The 22,109-nt window shown below is 35.5% G+C and overlaps 1 protein-coding gene across 4 annotated transcripts; it reads right to left on the reverse strand.

Moving 5' to 3' along the window:
• Nucleotides 1–746: 746 nt before the first annotated feature.
• LOC149805850 (serine/arginine-rich splicing factor 2-like) lies at nucleotides 747–13,974 on the reverse strand. 4 transcript variants are annotated; one of them, XR_016419805.1, is made up of 3 exons: nucleotides 13,541–13,974; nucleotides 3,932–7,880; nucleotides 747–3,248 (listed from the first exon to the last, which is right to left on the reverse strand). XR_016419805.1 is itself a non-coding variant. In XM_089950576.1 (2 exons), the coding sequence occupies exons 1-2, from the start codon at nucleotides 13,876–13,878 to the stop codon at nucleotides 7,625–7,627; spliced, it is 594 nt and encodes a 197-aa protein (XP_089806702.1). In that variant the 5' UTR covers nucleotides 13,879–13,974; the 3' UTR covers nucleotides 747–7,624. The 4 variants fall into 4 exon arrangements, 1 of the variants encoding a protein (XP_089806702.1); XR_016419806.1 differs by having other exon boundaries at nucleotides 747–2,678; nucleotides 3,064–7,880; XR_016419807.1 differs by having other exon boundaries at nucleotides 747–1,667; nucleotides 2,374–7,880.
• Between the last annotated feature and the right edge of the window lie 8,135 nt (nucleotides 13,975–22,109).

The following is a 22,109-nucleotide window of genomic DNA, read 5'->3' on the forward strand; positions in this document are numbered from 1 at the left end:
GATATGACCGTCCATTCATAAGGTGTAATAATACCTAGATAATAATGGTTTGCCATACTTATGTCCATGTTCATAGGCCTTCCATAAGATTTTCAAGATGGTGGCAGTCATATAAGACATCAAATTGGCACCATTTTCATTTAGGACCAAATTTACATCACAGTAAGTCTTTCAGTGAAAACCATGATTTTCATATGACCATCCATTCAGGAACAGTAACAAAAATCTGAAACTGGCTGCTGAGGTAACCATATTGGACATCTGAACAGCACCCTTTTTGGGATGAACATACACACAAAGTTACATGGCAATCCTCCAGGTAGTTTAGGACAGGCAGTAATGACCCATGTTTATTTGCCGACATCTGATGATGGACAAATGGATCATCCAATAAGCTTGTCTGGTCTATGACCCATCGAGCTAAAAACCTACGGCAGCTACATGACATTGTAAGATACACAGGATCTCATCATTTTATGCATTATCAACAGTGACCGACTTTAATCCAGGTGAGGGGAAAGAGAGAAAGGATTTCAAAGAGACATACTCTCTTCAATAAAGTAAAACAGACTTGCCACATTGCTTCTTTGCAGAAAGGAGATGTTATTTTACCAAACAATATGTGCTAAATATTGGATAGGTAACACACAACAAGGGATTTGTATCTTAACTTTCAAATGCAGTATTTTTGAAAGAAAGGATTTAATTTAAGCAACGAATAAACTCAAGGAAAACAAAAGTACAAATTGCTACAAAGATTTTATTAACACATCAGCTCTTCAAATATGCTAATACTTTGAGACCAACCATTTAATATTGGAGGGTAGAAGTGATTTAAAAAAACAAAAGTATCAAGACCCCAAAAAGCTTGAAAAAAACATTTAGAACTCATTATATAAGTTTGCTGAAATAAAGAACTTGAAGTAAAATAAAAATCTGGTTTGCAAAAAATCCCCTTCCCTCCAATACAAAAGGGATAGTCCCTTAATGGAGTTGGTTTCCAGAACAAAATGTTTTCTTTGTAACACAATTCTCTTCTACCACCAAGTATGACAACCTGATACCATTAAAGAAATCATCTTTACATGGTTTCATGATAATTAAAATTCCACTATCAATGTCAACACTACCATAGGTTGATTAGTGGAATATATTATCGCTAACAAGATTTCATTTAACAATAATTCCTGTGGGATTTAAAGCGACTAAAAAGAATAAATGGCTTAAACATACACGTTACTTCAACACCCCACTATAAACCACAACTGGTCAAACTTGTATGCCAATGCACTAGATGCAACACAGGTATAATTTTATACCACATATTTCAGGCCAAAATTTTTTTTACATTCTCCAAGTTATCCAGACCACCGCTGTTTGATTTTTATTTAATGGTTATGCAAAAAAAAAAATAATGAATTTGAAATATTTCTTTCTTCTTGTTAAATTGGGGGTAAGTCTTCAAATGCTCTTTTCTTACATTTCAAATTGTAATTGCTCATTAAGGGTTTCCAAGACAACCTAGAATATACCACTCCTGAACTTCTGATGGAGTTGCATCTAATCAGGCCAATTTAAGGTCTGCATAGAATATGCCTTCATCAATGAGTGCTGGAAGACTATGACATTGGCTTTTCTTTTAGGTGCAAATTTTCAAAATGTCACATCTGAAAATAAGAATAAAATTTTTCTGTTTAAAATCAGTGAAAATGCTGCAAAATGAATCTAAAACTACTGAAACACTGCAGCTGCAACCTCTGCTTGGTATGGAGTTGTACAGCATCTCACAACATTAACAGCACACCTCCTGCAGCGAGTTAATAAATTAATAAAATGTGAAAATCTGAAGCAAATAAAATGTGAATAAATTGATAAGAGTTTAAATTAGAAAATGAGCATCCATGAAGGAATTTTTACACTGCCAAGTTTTACCACTTACAGCTTAGGAAATAGATCTTTTGACAAACTGTGTACTTTTATTCATGCAATATCTCACCATTTCAATTTTAGAAGAAGAAAAAAAGAACATGGAATAGCAAGACTGACATTTCATTTACAAAAAAAATATAGAGCAATTCTGTTGCACAGACACATGGAATATGTTATTTCAATTACAAAAGAAATCTGCAATTTTATCCTACAGGGACAAGGGACATTTGCATCTTCCAGGTCATCTAAGCACATCCAAGGCAAGGTTTAAGAGGTTTATTGCAGCCTTTTGTTAATTATTTTTCTTTTAAACTGATACTTGCCACAAAGTGCTACTAAATTGAAATCTGCATGTAGAGTGGGAAGGCAACTTTATTCTAGGCCTACCAAAATCAGAAAAGAATTAATATCATGCAGAAAAGTAGTTCAAACTCCATCCCTTACATGAAAAAGTATGTTCCCCTTCTCACAGGTACATTTAAACAGAACAGCCAAACATGTCTTGCCTTTTCAGATGGTTGGAAAGAGTATGACAAAAATTTGGAATGTATGGAAAATATGGCATTCCAGAGTGACCCTTAGATTGGGACTGTAAACAGCCTACATCAATGGACGGCAAAACAGGAGCATAGGCACAGCTGCACAAGAGTTGATTTACACCAACTGCTAACAGCAAACCAGATTCCACCACCTCTGCCATTTTAAACAGATGAACTGCACTGCACAGCAGTTGCCGCAACTCACAGCTCCTAGTGTATACAGGAATATGGGTTAAAACAATCAAGAATAAAAAGGTTAATTTATGCAAAGTAATAATACATATAAAATGTATAATGGAGCCCGTTATTCCAATTGTATCGAATAAAATATCAGAATCACTGCAATACTTGCTGCTGGCAAGGTATGAAATGCTGATGACTACAATTGTTATAGCTTCTTTAAATATTCTTCAAAAACTTTTGTTTCTTTCTATCCAACAAGTCAACTAAACAATCTTATTCATGTAGCATGTACAAAAAGCATTACAAGGAACATGATAACAATTAGTGCTCAAAACCGTAAACAGTTTTCAATTTCAAAAACTGGAAATACTATTAAAAAAAAGTCTAATTTGCGTTTAATTGTCAGACTGACCTAGCCAAAAACCTGCTTAAATATCTGCTGGCTCATTACAGCATCAGCAACAAATCTGTAACAGACTGCCACAGCATTCAAGCAGCTCACAGCTACCGCAATGTCAGTCTATATCAGCTAGAAAGCCATTCACTGCAGCTGTCCATATCAACTCCTGTGGTGTACATGAAGACAAATATTATGTACTGAAAAAAAAAAAAAGACAGTCCTTGATAGTAGAAGAGATGCATTTTTAATGTTTAGTTCTGCCCTTCCCCATTTGGCTACCAGTAAAAAGAACCTTTTTCTTTCAAAACTCAATATAAATAATGCATCCTTTTTTGCAGAACCAAATGAAAACTATATCTATGATAAACTGCTTTAAAAAAAGCTTGAGTACGTCTAGCAATACATGAAGCATTATCACAAAAAATGTCCACTGTACAAGACACTAGGATCACACGCTCAGATTAAGAAAAGTGATGGGGATTACAAAGCATAAAATTTCAAGCGAATAGTGGCATCTGATTTGAAGCAAAAAATTATACTTACATGTTAAGGCAAAGTTCTGCCTAGTAAGGTATTACAATTACTGTCAGGGTGCTATTTTATGTTTATAACAGGTAAGCCAAACTATTGCTAATTACAGATTATAGCAATCAAAATATTTATGACAATGAGGTGCTTGGAAAGTGATACCTTGCTTTAAGCAGAGTTGGAGACAACTATGTGTGCACATTTCATTGCACATGTACATGCTTTTCTGAAACCATTTTATGCTGATCATAAAATCAGAATTAAGCTGATGTAAAATTTCAAATTCATCATAATGTCCATAACTACAATCTACAGATGAAACCCTTTAAAATAAAAATCACAAACGAAATACCATTTAATAACATATTAACAGTATATCTGAATACTGCAGTAAATGCATCATCTGCATTTTGTTGCTGCTAGTAACTGCAACTGCACCCACTGCTAGTACAGCAAATCTGCAGGTAACAGCACTGCACTGCTCCCCAGTCCCCAGCTGTTACATGGCCACACTTCCTAACAGGAGTTAGCTGCCTCCTACTGCTATCAATATCGCAGTGAAAACACCTGCAGTATATATAAAAGGCTACTATTACAGTCAATACAAAATTATGAACTTTAATTTTCTTGAAATATTTTCTTCTAAAAAAAAAGGACATTTTAGAAAGAAGGATTAAATGATGTTCTGAGGGACATAAATGTATAAAACACATTTCATGGCTTTTAAAGATTTAGGAAAAAATTTCAGTCTTTTCAAGGAGTATTCTTTCCTATGGAAATTAACTTTCTCCACAAGATTATTTCTTTCTTGCTGCATAAATAGTTACAAAAAAGAAAAAGGGTTAACTGAAAGATTAAAAACAAAGGAACATTACCCAATCAGGTTACTAGAGTATTCACACACCCTCCTGTTTGTTTGTATCCCCTTACTGATTTAAAAAAACAAAAATCATGAAGGGATTCAAAAGGCACAAAACGCAATTTCATTCACTGATTTACCATTTATAACCTGTCACCTAGGAGTCAACAACAGTCAACTTATTGGTGATTCAAAGCACATGAAGCTCCAAATGTAAAAATAACCAGACTGCTCTATATCCTTTTTCTTATTTCAAGAGCAGTCCATTTCAGTAAAAACTGTCAGCTCCATCCAATATTTGCAATGTCTAATTTCAATATTTCAACAACAAAATGAACAAATAAAAAAGCAGAACTCTTGTATACACGTGTCTGCACAGATAAAACCTCCAAATTTATGGAATTATTTAGATTATCAAAGACCTTGAACTTGTCACATGTTGCTTGAAAAATACTCACCCATGCAAATATGACTGCCATGTTACTCAAGAAACTCCCATTTAATTCAAAATGCCAACGAGCTTTTAACATTTGGGAGCCCCTGTGAAAACTAGGTCAGAACATGTAAATGAATTAAAGAAATGGCCATGTTCTGTGCCTTTTCTATACCTCTGAAGCCTTTGGTTTTTAAAAATATGGGGTGGGTGGGTACAAACAGGATGGTGTGCGAATACTATAGTATCATGCATATTTTTGCTCCACCATTTTATCGACTTTCATTAATTTTGTTCACTGACCTACTGCCCAAGCAGACAACACGCACCTCAATATCAAGGCACTTCATACAAAATCAAAGTATTTCATATTTACACTTACCCCGTGCTATTAATGTCAACATTCTAAAACAAACCAAAGATTTACTGAGATATGGTTGAAACCTGTTCAAGCATTGATTTTAATTTATATTCAATATATAGTAACAGTCTGCTAAATGATGACATCAGGCCTGAATATCTGAGGTGTTGCCAGTGCAGATGTAAATCCTGGGATAATCACACGTTCGTCTTTGGATACGAGTGCCTTGACAATATGTCACTTTTGAAAATTACATCAAAGAAAAGACTTTTAAGCAAATTCAAGAACCTGAAGCAACCACATGCACAGCCTTGAAAAATCCGTGAATTTGGTTGGTTGAACATGACACATATCTTGCTATAGTGATAAAAAGAGAAATAAAGTCAAGACCATTTCTTCTTGGTAACTGTTGAACACTGAAACCATCTCCAATATTTCTGAGCAATAACAAGATGTTCCTATTGTTTTCTGTAGCAGCAATTTCACAACATCAGCACCGTTTTAATCTAAGGCCAACTAGTCATCATGAGAAGTATTTTGATGAAACCCCATTTTTAATATGACCATCCATTCAAGTGGAGTAGCAATAAGTGTTCGAAATGGCTACTATAGTGACAATATTGGAGGTCAAACTGACACCATTTTCATTTGAACCAACTAGATTCCATAAGGAGTCTTCTGATGAAAACTCAACGTGGATATGACTTTCCCTTGTGAAAGAGTAGCAAGAACAAGATTTTTAAGATAACTGCCATATTGGAAGTCATACTGACACCATTTTTATTTAGGATCAACTACATATGGCTAGAAGTCTTTTGATATTGATATGACCAGCATTCAGGAGGAATAGCAACTTGATTTTCAAGCTGGCCTCTGTAGTGAGCATATTGGATGTCTGAACAGCACCATTTTCATATAGGACCAAAAACACCATGGAATGGATGTGTCAAGTTGCATGGTAATCTTCCAAATAATTCATAGCAGCAATAACAAACTTATGCTAATAGACAAATGATTGACAACAGGCAATCTGATAAGCTCTTCAGGTCAATAGCTAGACGTAGTAAAAATTAATGCACAACTTTTCTGAAAATAGTGCAAGTACAATAAATGGTCATTATGTGCATCTTCTGATGACATTATCAACTGAAAACTGTAAAATAGTTGCAGTCAGAAAATTCTGTCAAATACATTAAGCTGAAGAAAAAAAAAGGGGGGAATAAAACTTGTACAAGATATCCCTAATGCACCCAATACCTTTCATTGGGGGTATCTACATCATTTCTAAAATGTGAAAATTAGTTATCTATGCTAAGATGCCATCAAAAGTGGTCAAATTATGTCGAGGCAAGAATAAGTTGCTTCAAAGTTTCTAATATTTAAAACTGGTGACTGTATTTGATGGCAGCCTGGCATCACCTGAACCAATTTTAAAAAGCTTCATGCCAGGACACTTTCTCTAATTTGCTAAAAATCTATGGGGCAATTTTGGAGACAAGTTTTATTCTTCTTCCATTTTTCGTAACACTAACCAATACCATATCTAAATGCAAATCAGTCTTAGTTAACAAATCTGAATGCTTGCTTCATGTCAGCAGGCTTTCTATCAAATTTTGCTCAGAGGTTTTTATGAAATTGCTGACTTTTTTTAAAATAATTATCAGTAACATATGGCAGGATATTTTAACATTCTTTCAAATTCTGTTGAGTGGTTCTTGAACAGTGTTTAAAGATTTTTTAAAAAAATTTTTTTTATTAACAGTGGCTACATTTGATGGGGGATCATTATCACCTTAACAACTTTTGAAGTTTCATACCCTTTTGTTTTGTGTCAAATTTGGATTCTGTTGGGTGACACAAATTTTGTATTTGGCAATTTCTGATGCTAGATCAGCATAATATTAACAGATTTTAAAGAGCTTCATGCAAAGATGTTGTAAAATCTGATAAAATTCAATACAGCAGTCTCTGAACAGATTTAAATGGCAATCATGAATGGATGAGGGAGAAAGAATCAATTGGTATTTCAGCCAAGTGAGCAAAAAATTGCCAGGTAATGATATCAATGTGCACATCTTCAGATGATCTATCTAGAACTGCTGGATTCAATATGCTAACAAGATTGAGTACCAGACCAAATTAATGACACAAGTATTGCTTGAGGCAGAGGGATAAAAACTGGAGATAGGCTTATCAAGCATGGATTAATCATCAGACAGACACAGTATGTTTAAGTCCTATGGCAATATACAAATGTGACATATAAAAAAACTATTAAAAAAGATTCCACAGTACACAGATTGTGAGAGGAAAAATGTCAACAATCAAATGCGAGTGTAAAGAAAAGCTGCATGTTTCATCATGAAGTTATTGACATTTAAGTCTTCGTAGTTCATTCTGCACCATCTTGTGGCTCTGTTGGTCCATTCTTCTCTGCAGGTGTGGGTGATTTGGAACGAGATTCTGATCTGGATCTTGATCTTGATTTTGACGGAGATCTTGATCGGGATTGAGAATCTCTGCTTTTTGACCTAGACCTGCTTCTGCTTCTTGACGCACTTCGACTGCGTGATCGACTTCTGCTGCGTGAATAAGACCTTTTCCTCCTGGGCCTCTCCCTCTCCCTATCCCTGGATCTTGATCTTGATCTTAATAATAATAATAACAACAATAATAATAAATGGATATATTACAATATGCAAGTATAATAACAGTCACATCTCATTTCGATATACAAGGCTTGGAGTAAAAGATTTACATTGTCCACAACATCCATTTTCAGGTGGCCGTAGTACTGGGTCAAAAAGTGCAAATGAATGTTGGAAATAAGACAAATTTTGTATCCATTTCAGAAGATAAAAATCCGTTTCAATATTTCCAAGTTTCACACAATTAACTCATGCTGGAACACTCAGGATTATTTAAAACCGTAACAATGAAAATGTGCATTTATCAACTGAAATTGAAACATGTACCTCTTAATGAGACTATATCTTAACTTAAAAAAAAATACAAAACACAAAGTGGGCATCTTTTTAAACTGTATTTACCCGTGACAAAGTTTTCTTTCTATTTTCTGAGCTCTTATTAAGTTAATAGGCCTTGTGATATTTGTTTTTTTAACACAAAAAAACAAGACTTGCTAAAAATAGTTAAAGTGTTGATGGGCTTGTTATCAGTCAAGGGCTAACCTGGGGGAATCATTGTTATTTAAAAAAAAGTATGCGCTGCTATTACAAGTTCAGTTTTGGGTTTCAGCCATCACTAGTCAACTAACACAATGACGGTAATACATCCCATTACTATGTCATATTGAATGTGTGTGTGTGTATGGAGAAGTAATTTAATTAATGCAAGCTACTATTGCATAACTTTTGTTTTCTGGTACTCGTAGTCACCATTTACGTTAATGATTCCTTCCTCTAAGCAGTACTGGCAGCCAGAAATGAAAAGAACACGATGCCAGTCACAATCCATACTTACATATGGAATACCATCCTTTTTTTTTATTTTATACTTGGACCTAGACTTTCATATCATCAGTAGGGGGTGGGGTGAGGAGGGATATTTGGTAAAAGCAGCAGGTAGGCATTACATAACAAAATTAATACCAGTAATAAATCACCTGCTTCTACTGCATTGCTAAATTTACCAGTCAGAAGGGAGGCTGAAGGCCTCAACAAATCCGTTATTAAAAAACTACTGTACTTACCATTATGGTAGTAGCGTCCAGTAATGAAAGCTGGATGAAGGTTGGGCCATGTATTTTCCCATTACTATAGCCCCCCACCACCAAGGCCACCGCTCTGATGTGCCAAAGATTGAAGATAAACAAAGGTAGTTATGAGACTGCCAGAAGGCAGCTATCATAACATCATCCAGAGTGATTCAAACAGTCCCCAAATGAAAGCCATAGCCCCAACTTCACAGGCTGCATTTCTCACAAAAGAATGGACTCTCTTGGTAAGGGACTGATAATAAGGCCAATCCACCTGGAAATAGTGGCCGCTGTAATATATGAAAAGTCCTTTATCTATTCTCCCCTGGAGATCTTTTAAATATCTGACTGGATATAGGGTAAGAAATGCATTTTTGTTTTACTTCTGACTGTATACAAACACATCTATTTCCAGAAGATTTTTGTTTAGCTGGATGCTGAGGTGTATAAAAATACTTTTTCAATTAGTTATTTTGCCTACAAGAGAAGGGACAGGTGAAAATTTGACATTTTTTTTTCCTTTCTGTGGATTGGATCAAAGATTTTCATGTCCTGGCATCTCTTTACTCAGAATATCAAACTTACCCTACTTATTTGTAAAGGTTCATTTATCTGTGTGCAGTTCAGACCTGATTGCTTTATATCTAATGCAATAAAAGTCTCAAAATCAGAAATAAAACTCTAGTTCCAAAAACAGAAATTTTCTATCTAAATAAGGTCTCAAAAAATAGTATTTCCACCCTATATTTTAACGTGAGGATAAAGTCTCTCTTTTTCTGTAATACCACCTGCTTTGGTGTATACAATTTTGACAATTCAGTGCTCTGAACAAAGTAAAACTTCAGAACATGTAAACATGGCATGGGATTCAGAGTTAATAGGTAGGAAGAGACACTTCCAACGATTCTTCTCTATTTAGAAGAAGCTAAAACAATAGGATGCTAACTGGGCAATGAAGCCACAACAAGGGAGAAGTACAAAAAAAGGAAAGGGGATGAAATAGTTTAATATTTCCCACCACTTAAATATCCATTGCTATTCCTGTTTACAGTTGTCAAAATTTCAGGATATGTCACCCAGGTACCTGTTGATCCTAATGATGTTATCCTGGTAACCCAATCAAGAGGGAAATTATATGTGAATCTAAACTGCCTTGTTGTAATCTAAATCCAAATATATGCTGAACAAGTCTATTTTGAGAAGAGGTAACTATTGAAAGAATCAATTTAGCCAAACAAATTCAACATCAACCAAACAGTACAAAATGACTCGCTCCTACAGACCGATTCAGTCACAAAAGTACAGCAAGTGAGGATTCACCACAATCAACAAATATTTAAGTGACCTGGACAAAGATGTCGAATGATGAATAGCCAGCACTTCATGTGGATTGGAAATTGATAAAATACTTCCAAAGTTTGCTTTGACCTTTCATACCTCACTTAAAAGATAGCCATTTATAGTTCACAGCATACTGCCTTTGAAAATACGAAATTTGCTGACACCTCGCAGTAGCAGCATTGGATAGTGCCTTTAAACCTGGACTAACAAATAAGTGATTTTAATCATTACCTTCCATGTAGCAACAATAAAATGGATATGAAGCAAAAGCCAAATTTCTCATTTGCAATCTCTTTCACTGCATACCCACATGATCCAAAACATACCATCAAACATATTTCTAGACATCAGAGGTCAAAGGATCAAAAATGAGTTGGGGAAAATGTTGATTTTGATCAAATACACTTGTCTCAAGATTTGGCACACATGGGACTAAGCAACACTGCATGTAAAACTAAAACATTATTAAATACTTGATAATCTGCTCATTAAAATTCCAATATGTGCCATTTGCAACATATACAAATATAAATATTCTACTGAATTGTGCTAGCCTGTTCAAAGTCTAGTGGTGATACAAATAGGCTTAATAGTGTAGTTGGGTGTGGTATTGCCAAATATATCAAGTGATGAATTATAAAATTGCTGAAAAAAGTATATGAACTGTGTTGCATCACGGTTAAGCAGGATGCTTCAAGTGTTAAATCTTTAGTGTACAATGGGCTTGTGTACAATGCATAATGTCATGTAATGGGGGCTACTATACTGGTCTTCTTCCAGTCAACCCAGTCCCTTAGCTTCGAGTCATATTACATTCATACCTGCAACACGATTGCTATTTCCACACTAAAATTAGTTGTGGACAGTACTAAGGATAGCAAAGAGAATAATCAAACATTCCTTAAATACATACTATAAAATGACAGTTTACATTTTAGTTCTTTTCATCTCTTCTTGCACTGCATGTAGTTCTTTAAATAACTATCCACCAAAGTGTATATCTTCGAGTTTCAACAGTTGTTCATTTTTATTAGATGTCTGAAGATAATGAAAGTACTTGCCATTTGCAACTCTTCCTAAACAAACATTATATGTATGCATGAATAATATATATTGAATTTGCTTATATCTATGTATTGTAACTGTGGTGTGTGTTTCCACTTCTGTGTGAGAAGGCACTTCCTGCAAAGAAAGCAATTCAACTTAAAATTACAAACTGATTATGTAAGATACACAAGCTGTTGGATACTTTACAAGACTGAACTTCATTCAATTCAGTTGGATTACACAACTATCACTAATAGTGAATGTTAAACCAAGTATAGCGCAACATACTTAATGATGGTGAATATGACATGTGGTTTTCTATAGTGGATTCTACAGTATGGAATAAGCCATGTATATGGAACGAGTTCACACTTATTAGTGCAATTACTTGAATACATATTAACTGAGATTTAGAGACATTTTTCTGTATTTGTAACTACTTGTTTATTTGTATATGACATTTGAACACTGGGTAAATTAGTCTTTATTGCTGTACTGTGTAGTTATTTGTAAAGACATTGGGTGCTGTAGAAACCAGGATACAAGGAGGCAGCAAAATATGGTTAGTGATCTACACAAAAGGGAAAGACTAGACCAAAGTCTCACTCACTGTCTTCTGCTCTGAACCCACTGTGCAAGACTTTGGTCTAATCCAGGGGTTGGAAACCTATGGCATGCGTGCCACAAGGTGACGCATCAAGAGGTTTTGTGTGGCACGCAAAGGGCAGCCAAAAATATAAATTTTAATGGTGACACTCTCTTACTGATGGCATGTGTTCATTCATTTTGTAATTAATCCACAAAAAGTGGCACACTAAGTAAAATAGGTTGCCGACCCCTGGTCTAATCTCCCCCTTTATGTAGAACACAAGTCATATTATGCTGCCCCCGTTATCCCAGTTTGGGTTCAAGGCAAACATCAAAGTGCAAGACTTTGGTCGAATCTTTCCCCTTTATGTAGACCACCAGCCATATTATGCTGCCTCCTTGTATCCTGGTTTCTAAAGTACCCAAAGTGCTAGGGTATCAAGAAAGGAATTGGAGATTTAAACTCAATATTCATTAATGAATAAAGTTAAGACCCCTGAACTACCAAAAGTTGTTGTTGTTGTGGGGTTTAACGCCATTTTTCAGCACACGATAGGCTATACATGGTGACCAGTATTAATAGTGGAGAAGAAACCAGGAAAATCCCAGAAAGATCCACCAACCCACGAGAAGCTACTGGCAAGAACTACCAAAAGACACGAAATGAACACGAAAATATTCCAGACATTATTTTTAAGGATTATCAAAGTTTTTGACTAAAAAAAATTGTGACATTATTAGTACCAAAATACATAGGTTGATAAATCAGCCCTTCACCCATGATGCTGCTCATGGTCAATATAGAAGCCTTCCTACTCTTCACCCGAGGAACTGTCAAGGCTGTTCAAGACTGAACCACTCTGGTGGCCTAGTGGTTAGTGTCGACCTTAGATGTGGTTGGTAGTGGGGTCGATCCCTGGCCGAGTCATACCAAAGACATAAAAAATGGTAACAACAGCTGCCTCGCTTGGCGCTAGCATTAAGAGGTTAGTGTTAGGACTGGTCGGCCTGATGTCAGAATAATGTGACTGGGTGGGACATCATGCCACATGTCGGCATCATCAGAGGCGTAGCTATGATATTTTGCGCCCGGGGACGAACTATAAAATTGGCGCCCCAGCCCCCTTCCCGTTTAATCACATTTTTGAATATTACCCTTGTTTACTTATTATAATGTAACGTTGTAAGCCTCATTTTGGCGCCCCTGTACCTTGGCGCCCGGGGACATATGTACCCCCCCCCCCACTAGCTACGCCTCTGGGCATCATGATGCCCCAGCGCTAGACATCACTATAAACTGCCACACTGCAGATATCGTAGTGATTACTGAATTTTTTTAAAAAGCTACGCTAAAAATCCAAATCACACACACACACAGAGAGGACTGAACCCTGAAAACCAGTATAACAAGATATTGTTTGCAGGTTATGCTGACCCCATCACTTTAAAATTGCTAACTTTTTTAATTAATATTTTCCATGCAGATTATAAGAATAAATTTGCTTTTTTAAATATAAATATGTGTACACCCAGACGGCCACGGAGAAAACGATACTAATATTCAATTAAATCGAAATAACTAGGGACTATCCCATGCAAAAACGCATTTGGCACCTGTTTCGTCTGGAACCATATCGACGTGGACCACCTCTTCTATATGGCTCTTCTGGCCGCCCGTATCTCGCCATTTGGACTCTCAACTCTCTCCCATCCATAATAATTCCATCCATTGCGTCCATTGCATCCTCTGCATTTCTCTTGTCGTAGAATCGGACAAAGGCAAATCCTCTACTTTCTCTCGTGAACCGATCGCGTGGAATGTAAACATCACCTACTTTCCCGTATTTCTCAAAGGTTCTTTTTAAATCTTCTGGAGTCGTTCTATATGTAAGATTGTCGACTTTGAGGGATACCATTCCCACTAGAGCTGGTGGTCCTCTTCCGTAACTCATTTTATTTATCGCGAATGGGCTTTAATTTGTGTTGAAAGTAACACACTACAAGATGGCTTCTCCGCGTAACTTAAAGCGCCTTGAAGTAGACTGGTAACCTAAAATTCTATAATCACGTGCCTTTTGCCGCCAAATTTCACAGGCGGAAACAATATGAGATATCGATAAGGCTATTGAGCTTATGATGTGGAGTCGAACACCGGGGAAATCCTAGTTTCTGCGAACCGTGAACCTGAAGTACGCATCATTCAATGCACTTCAGTTAAACGTTAGCTAAAAAAAAAAAAAAAAAATGTGTAAGGGAAAAATAAGTTATAGCTAACAGATAAGATATTGTATTGTTTTTCATTCAACAAGAATACGACAATGGTAACACAATTATTATCTAATATCTAATGCACGGTTGTATGTTCTCTCTCACTGTCGCATTTTCATCCGCTTATCCTTTAACTGTCGCATTTTTATCCGCTTATCCTTTAACTATCGCATTTTTATCCGCTTATCCAGGAACGTCATTTCAACTTTTTTCGGGGGGGGGGGGGAGACTTGAAGGGCTTGTTAATTTTCGTATAACAGGCTACAACAAATTTACAGCACATGCAAAGGGGTGGGGGGCATACATAATTATAAGTTAAGGTGTCATATAATCATCAAGAATCACTTGAATTCTGAAGAAATGCATTACCAAACAGCAGGCTCGGCCCTAGGGCAAGGCGAACGAGACAACTATCTTGGGCCTCGCGCTTTCAGGAAACCAACTACCTACTACATTTCTTCTGATGCCTTTTGTTCGTTTTTTAACTTTATTAACTGACAGTTTTAAGCAATACATCTTACTTCGCAATCCGAGTCCGTAGTTATCGACGCTGACATCTCTGAAATTTTCAAATATATCCGTGAGAAACAAGACACAAGATAAGAAACAAGTCATGATAATCACCAAAGTTTATACAGTCAAACGAATTCCAAATCGATTTGGCATAAACATAATCATCATCACTAACACTCTCAAGATTTAACTGAGAATGAAACCTATCTTTGTCAAGATATTCGCATGGAAAGATATCTGGGTTTAGGCAATTTACCAATAAGTTTGTTTATTAATAGCCAGATCCGATTACAGCTCGCTGATTACAACTCTTGACAGTGTTACTATTTTATCCTGCTCGAGACACAGATCGTAGTCAGCTTTACATTTGTAATGAAATGCTCTGCATTTTTTGTATAATTTAATCGTCAACTAAAATAACACCAGGAATTCTTTGCATTCCATGATCCCAAGATAGTGAGTCACTCAGTTTAAGAAACATACCCTTTCCTGCCTCAGGTAGCACATTAGCCTTTTATTTTTTAGTTATTTCCATAGTTTCATTTGTATTTTCTGTTACTTTAACACTTGAGGCAATATGAAAGTAATTTTTTATATTTGCTTGGTAGATATAAAAAAATTAATAGTCATGTTTTCGTTTTCCAAGCTTGTTTTAGGTATAAACTGTAATATAAATTTCAGAAAATCACCCGCGGACTGCTTTGCACTCGTGGACATTTATTTGATAAACATAACACAATAATATCCGCAAGCTGCAGTTCCAACTGGCTGAAGTTGATTAGAAGAGTAATTGATTTTTTTGTACTTTGCAAATGCAAAAACTTGTTTGATAACATCACTTGGAGGTAGACCAAACGAATCAAAGTAGTTGTTTTTGTAAAGCGCTAGTCAATCTTTACTAGATCCATCATTAAAATTTTGAATATGTATTACACAGCTTTCTGCAGCTGTTGGCAGAGAGCGAAGATCTTCGGGTTGTGATGATAACTTGTGTTTTGAAAATACTCCAGAAATCCGTCTAAATCATTCAGGTTATCTAGAATCTCAAAGTTGTTTAGTGTAGCTACCTCCTGGTACCGGGCAGTATCAGGCCTTTACCACGTCCTATACCCAGCAGATTTGAAAGTAAACTTTCCGTTATCCCTGCTATCAACGGCCCTATGAATCCGCCTTGTTTTGTCTTTTGTCCGCTTTGCGTCGTCTTTGTTTAGTTGTTGCCTTACATTTCGTTGCTGTTTTACTTTTCTGAACACTTCGCGTCTCAGGCATTTTTTATCACTGTTGACAAAAGTGAAATGCTTCGCACTTTACACAAGTTGTTTAATTCCATCACCGTACACAGCCTTTTTTTTTTTTTTTTGGGTTGTCACATCTGATGCTGCACTATTCCTAATGTTCCTAGTACTGGCAATAATTTCTGTAGTACCGTTTTTGCAATAGCTGCAAGTGCAGAAATCCTCGACTTATTTCTATACCTCGAGCCATTGCAGTTACTTATGCTGCTGATAAATTCAAAATAAATGGCTTGCACAATCGCTCGCGATTGTGTAATTTATTGATTTGTCTTTGTATTAGCATCAGTTTTGTTGTACGTGGATCCCTTTGCGTTCGTTACTCTATCTTCAATGAAACAGATTGTCGTTTAACGATAGCTTGTGGGTTTTTAAAAAAAAACTTGTCCCGGCAATAAGTTTATTTAGTGTACAATATTTTTCATGGTATTTTATTGTTCTTTTGTTGGATAAAATTGTACCGCTTGCTGTAAAAAAAAAGTTTTCTGCCTTTTTGTAGAATCGATTGTAATGAATCAGACACAATTAGCGCATATGCATAATACGTAACAGCTGTACTAGCTGAATATCTAGTGTCCATATAACCTCAATATCAGAAGTTGATCCAATAGGTCGTTCTGAATATTTCGAAACGTTAAAGTGAAATATCGAATAAAGTGTTTTAAACTCTTCTATTAAAATTTGAGATCCGCTATCAGCATCCTGATACATTTGCATTGTTTCCATATATATATATATATATATATATGCACGAGATACATTTCTATGATCTCCAAGTTTAAAATTAGATTCGATCGCTCCTTCTGGATATTGTTTCGAGTTAATTCTGATAAATATTTATCTGACATTTCCATCGTCGAAAACTGAATTGTTTTGTAGTTGACTATCATGTTGGTCTTGTTGATGAAACACAATAAACACGTGTCTGGGTAAATGTTCCTTTGGTGGTGTTGTTATTCGCCATGTGTTATATTTTTCAAGGCCTCTCAAGAATAATTAAACAACAAAAGTGACAGATTTTATGGAAAATACTGTTTGGCTTAAAACAGTACATATTGACTCTTTATATGATGTAGCAGTTTATATTCAAACATCAAAATTTTGATACGTTTGAAATGGTTTTAATAAAAGTACCTTCACACTCGGTCGTCCTGTTGGCTTCCTGATAAAACATAAAAGACATTTTATGACCAGAAAGTATTTTCTAACTTGAAAAAATAAATACTTTTTTTTTACTACGATCCTGACAACCCAGTTGCTTATATAATAAAAAATATCATCATTGTATGTGTGTGTGTGTGTGTGTGATTTGGATTTTTAACGTAGCTTTAACAATTTTTCAGTCATATCGCTACGATGTCTGCAGTGTGGCAGTTTTTAGTTATGTCTAGCACTGGGACATCATGCCGCAGACATGTGATACGATGTCTCATTCAGTCACATTATCCTGACACCGGGCCGACATGTCCTAACACTAACTTCTTAATGCTGAAAGCCAAGCGAGGCAGCTGTTAGTACCATTTTTGTAAGTCTTTGTTATGACTCGGCCGGAGATCGAACTCACGACCTCCCGCATCCGAGGCAAACGCTCTAACCACTGAGCGGTATTCATCATTGTAAATTGTCCGTTATCTCTTGTACCTTTAGCTACAGATAAAACTCAGATGGAATTTGTTTGGTAGCTGTAATTGTCCACAATATGCCATCATCATTTGTTCATGCATTTTGTGTAAATCAATGGGGACGAGGTACATCAGATCAATGAAGCCGTGTTTATACCGGACATGAAGTGTCCGTGTCATGTTCTGCATACTTTACGTACACTTTCACACAGTATATAAAGATATATTTTGGTAAAGATTCTAACATTTTTAAATATTTTAAAGTAGAAGTGACTTTGTCAAACATCAGTTCTATATAACAGTTTTGTGTTGAGAATTTTTATGGTGTATAGAAACAAATCAAACATATAAAAAAAAAGTTTCAATCATACAGGATGACAAGAACTTTGTAACAAATATTTTTATTCCAACATAATGGAATCTTTCCAATCATTAGGACCACAAGACAAAAATAATGAACCTACATCATATCTTTTATTATTTTAGTTTTCTGATTTTTGAGTTTTACCTCCCAAATATTTGGTACACATTTATAGACACATCAAATTCGTTGTCACAATTTTGTCTTGTTCACTTTCACGTGGTGTATCTTTTCTAGGTCATATCGTGGGATAGCTTAAACCAATAGATACTAAGGTCAAGGCTATCTCTGAATTCCCTGTGCCTGTATATAAAAAGCAACTGATGCGATTTTTAGGAATGGCTGGATACTATCGGAAATTTTATTCCAATTCTTCTATAATCGCTGAACCCCTGACAAATTTATTGAGTAAGAAAAACAAGTTCCTTTGGACTGAAAAATGTCAGGAGGCTTTTGACAAGTTAGAAGCCATACTTAAAAGCGCACCAGTTCTTACAGCTCCAAATTTCAGCAATCATTTAAATTGTCTGTTGATGCAAGTTATATTTGGGTTGGAGCAGTTTTGATTCAAGATGAAAATGGTATTGGTCATCCAGTGTGCTATTTTTCAAAGAAATTAAATAAGTACCAAATATATTATTCCACAATTGATAAAGAATGTTTGGCTCTGATACTGACATTCCAACATTTTGAAGTTTACATTAGTTCAGCTCCTTTTGCAATTATTGTGTTTAGTGACCCCAACCCTCTTACTTTCATCAGGAAGATGAAAAATAAAAATCAAAGACTACTAAGGTGGAGTTTGTTGTTTCAGGAATATGGTATTGACATCAGGCACATCAAAGGAAAAGATCATTTAATAGCAGATGCACTTTCCCTGATGTATAATTTAATGTTCACTTTGTTATTTTTTTAACCTCATTAATCTATGGTAAAAAGAAAGCTTTATCATATAAATCTTTCTTTTTCTTTATGGGGGGGAGTGTTATGTACATTTAATTTCTATTTGATTTAATCGTTTTAAGTTTTAAAATCTTTATTTTTTATTTTATTACATGTCAAAGTAATATAGTTTTGTTTACTAGGAACACGATGCTTTTTGACTGTTCATTTGTATACACCTAAAGCTGCCCTAGTTGCTGACCTTAATTCACAAATCACTTTAAGAAGTAAACAACTTATTTTTATTCTTATTCTTTGAGTAAAATGATTGGTTCTTGTCAAGGTCATACTAGGACTATGTTTTTAGACAAATACTTCTATAAGATTCTGGAAAGTTGACCCTCATCCGGGAATCTGCATTGCATTTCAAGTTACTAATAATCTTTTTTTTATATAGAGATATCTCTGTTGGCCTTCTAAACACTGGGACGTAAAGGTGTTTCTTTTGTTGCGTCATTTTGGTAATTACAATCTAATGTTTATTCGCATTATTTGGATTCAAAAAGATTAATTCTTATTCCTGGAAATATACAAGTCCTCATACAGAATTATTGTACAAAGACGTTCATTAAATTTTATTTGTAAATGCAAACACCGCATTGTTTGTGAATAACACAGAACTGTAGATTTTACACCACAACAAGTAACACAAGAATATATAGTTATTTTACACGTTAAATATCATCATTTATTAGTGTTCATATTCATTTTTTATGGTGTACATACACATTACCATTTCTTGTGAGTCTTTACATTATCACTGTCAGGTCTATTTTAATTAGATAAAACTTACATTTATTCAAAAATACTTTCAGGAAGATCGTTTCTTCTATGTGGAACAAACAAATATTTAATCTATAGATAGTTGAAACACGTTTTTTTTATTATAAAATTTTGTTTATATTCCAGATTCCTTTATCTTGCCTTGAAAGTTAAGACCAATATACAGTGACCCACTATAGCATGATTCGCTACAACACAAATTCAGTTATAAGACGATCATGACATGGCTCCTGAAATTTCTAATGCACGTTTTTTCCTCACAGGCAAAAAAATATTTGTAAAAATTCATCATTTTGGAGAAGAGAATGTGTATGAACTATAAGACAATTGTGTCGTGGCTCCTGAAATTTTGTGTACATGTATTTTTCTTGTACACAAAATACTTTATTCTTCTCATAAGCATGAAAATAGCCTGTAAAAAATGACAATTTGGGGACTGCACTGGGTTTCACTAATGTCGCAAATTGCTGTTTTTCCTTATTGTGGACAAAATAAAAAAAAATTGCGGTAACTTGTGACACTTGTTGACAATGCGATATAGTTCAAAAGGGATGAGACTAATACAAGAATTTTACATGCGATTTATACTCGAATTCATGGAACTTTCATATACGTCTACAGTACTTGACACATTTATGGACTCTAAGACACAAATGTAAACTTTCAATAAGCAAGTGTATTAGTTTTGTCTTCAAGCCACCACATCCAATCAAAATCAATTTGAACATTGTTCTACGTGATTGAGACAAGGAGAGTGCACAACTTGGACTGATAAATAAGCACTTTTCCAGTGCCAGTCAGTGTTTGCACAAATACCTTTCACTCAAATAGACCTGTAATGGCTTCCCTCTGGTACGCAGTCATACTTTTGATGTTAAACTTACAAAGTATCCCTTTTAGGTAAATTGACACTACCATTTTCGGCTGATGTACAGTGCACCATGCTATTGGTTACTTAGCATTATATACTAAGGTAGGCAACACATGAAATCCAATAGATGATGCTAGGACAAAGGACCAATACAGCTGTTTGATCTGTCAAGGTATAGAGTGAATTATAAGAACCTTGACTACTAAGGGAGGCAATACATGATATAGCACATATATAGCTGTTTGATCTGTCAAGTTGTAGACAGGGTTATCGGAACCTTGGCTAGTGAAGATGCAATTCTGCAAGATATTCAATTTGTGTACATTTGTTTGTTCCTCTTGTGTTATCTAAAATTGGTTTTTCATGCTCATGTTCTGCTATGTCAACAAAATAAATGAAAAGAATCTTGTTACCCGTTCTGTTTACCCACATTAGCCAAATCCGAGACTCAAACCCATGCAGACAGAGGTGAGATGGCAGTGATCCGTAACGGAGGGCACTTTAGACCATCCTAAAATGTCTGCAGTGTGGTAGTTTATAGTCATGTGTAGCTGGTCCATCATGCTACAGGCATGTAGCATCATGTCCCACTCAGTCACATTATCCTGACACCAGGCCAACCAGTCCTAACACTAACCTCTTAATGCAGAGTCCCAAGCAAGGCAACCGCAAGTACCATTTTGATAAGTCATTGGTATGTCTCAGCCAGGGTTCTCCAAATCAAACCAAGAGAGGTTAGAACAACAGAAAAGGATCTAAAGTACTCCTATAAAGTTGGTTCCTTGACCATCTCAACTGCATCTAATGAAGCCAAAATATCTTTATGACTGCAATGATTACATTATATTTTCTTGCCATTATTAAGTCAGCAACTTAAATGTCCTTTCAATGATATATATATCCCCACAAATCTGCGTCCAAGTGATTTCCACTTGGCCTGGTGTATAGTTGTTTTTCGTTGGCCATTTCACTCGTGCATGTGCAGAAGGGTAAGAGTTTGTTGTTTTGCTTATTGGACCCATCATTTTCATAACCAAGCCACTTTTTATTTGAAATCCCCAAGTTTGCCTACTTTTTGCAAAGGCTCACCTGTCTTGTGTGCAGTTCAGACTGGTCTGCCTTAGAACATGGGCCAAAAAGTTTAAAATCTGGACACAAAATCCAATTCCGATGACATGCCAATTTTTGGTGTAAACAAAAAAAAGAGGCCTGAAAAAAACCTTTTCCTTCCATTTTTTAAGGGGCCATCCATTTAACATGTATATACGTTTTCTGTATAACCCAAACGCATACATTTGTGTATGGTGGGGTCTACTGATAATGCACAAACACGTAGTTAACGGGGTGAAGTGGGGAGGGTTGCGGGTGGTGAAACCTCAATAATAATTTGTCTAATACGTAACCTGTTCGACTGGGTTCCACTGGCATTTGAATTGGTTCGGACAGGTCAAACTTTTTAAAGTTACACAGCTTATTTCTTTGATGCATCCAGACATTCAACATCAGTGGATTGTTTTATTAAACACATTAT

The sequence above is a fragment of the Sinohyriopsis cumingii genome, chromosome 2 (genome assembly GCF_028554795.1).
Source record: "Sinohyriopsis cumingii isolate HCF-2022 chromosome 2, ASM2855479v2, whole genome shotgun sequence".
Taxonomy (NCBI): domain Eukaryota; kingdom Metazoa; phylum Mollusca; class Bivalvia; order Unionida; family Unionidae; genus Sinohyriopsis; species Sinohyriopsis cumingii.

Bases quoted from the DNA above. Each gene is read 5' to 3' on its own strand.
- LOC149805850 (XM_089950576.1), bottom strand. From the start codon at position 13,878: ATGAGTTACGGAAGAGGACCACCAGCTCTAGTGGGAATGGTATCCCTC. The intron at 7,881-13,540 runs GTGCCAAATGCG...ATTATTATTAAG, and splicing joins TATGGTTCCAGACGAAACAG to ATCAAGATCAAGATCCAGGG.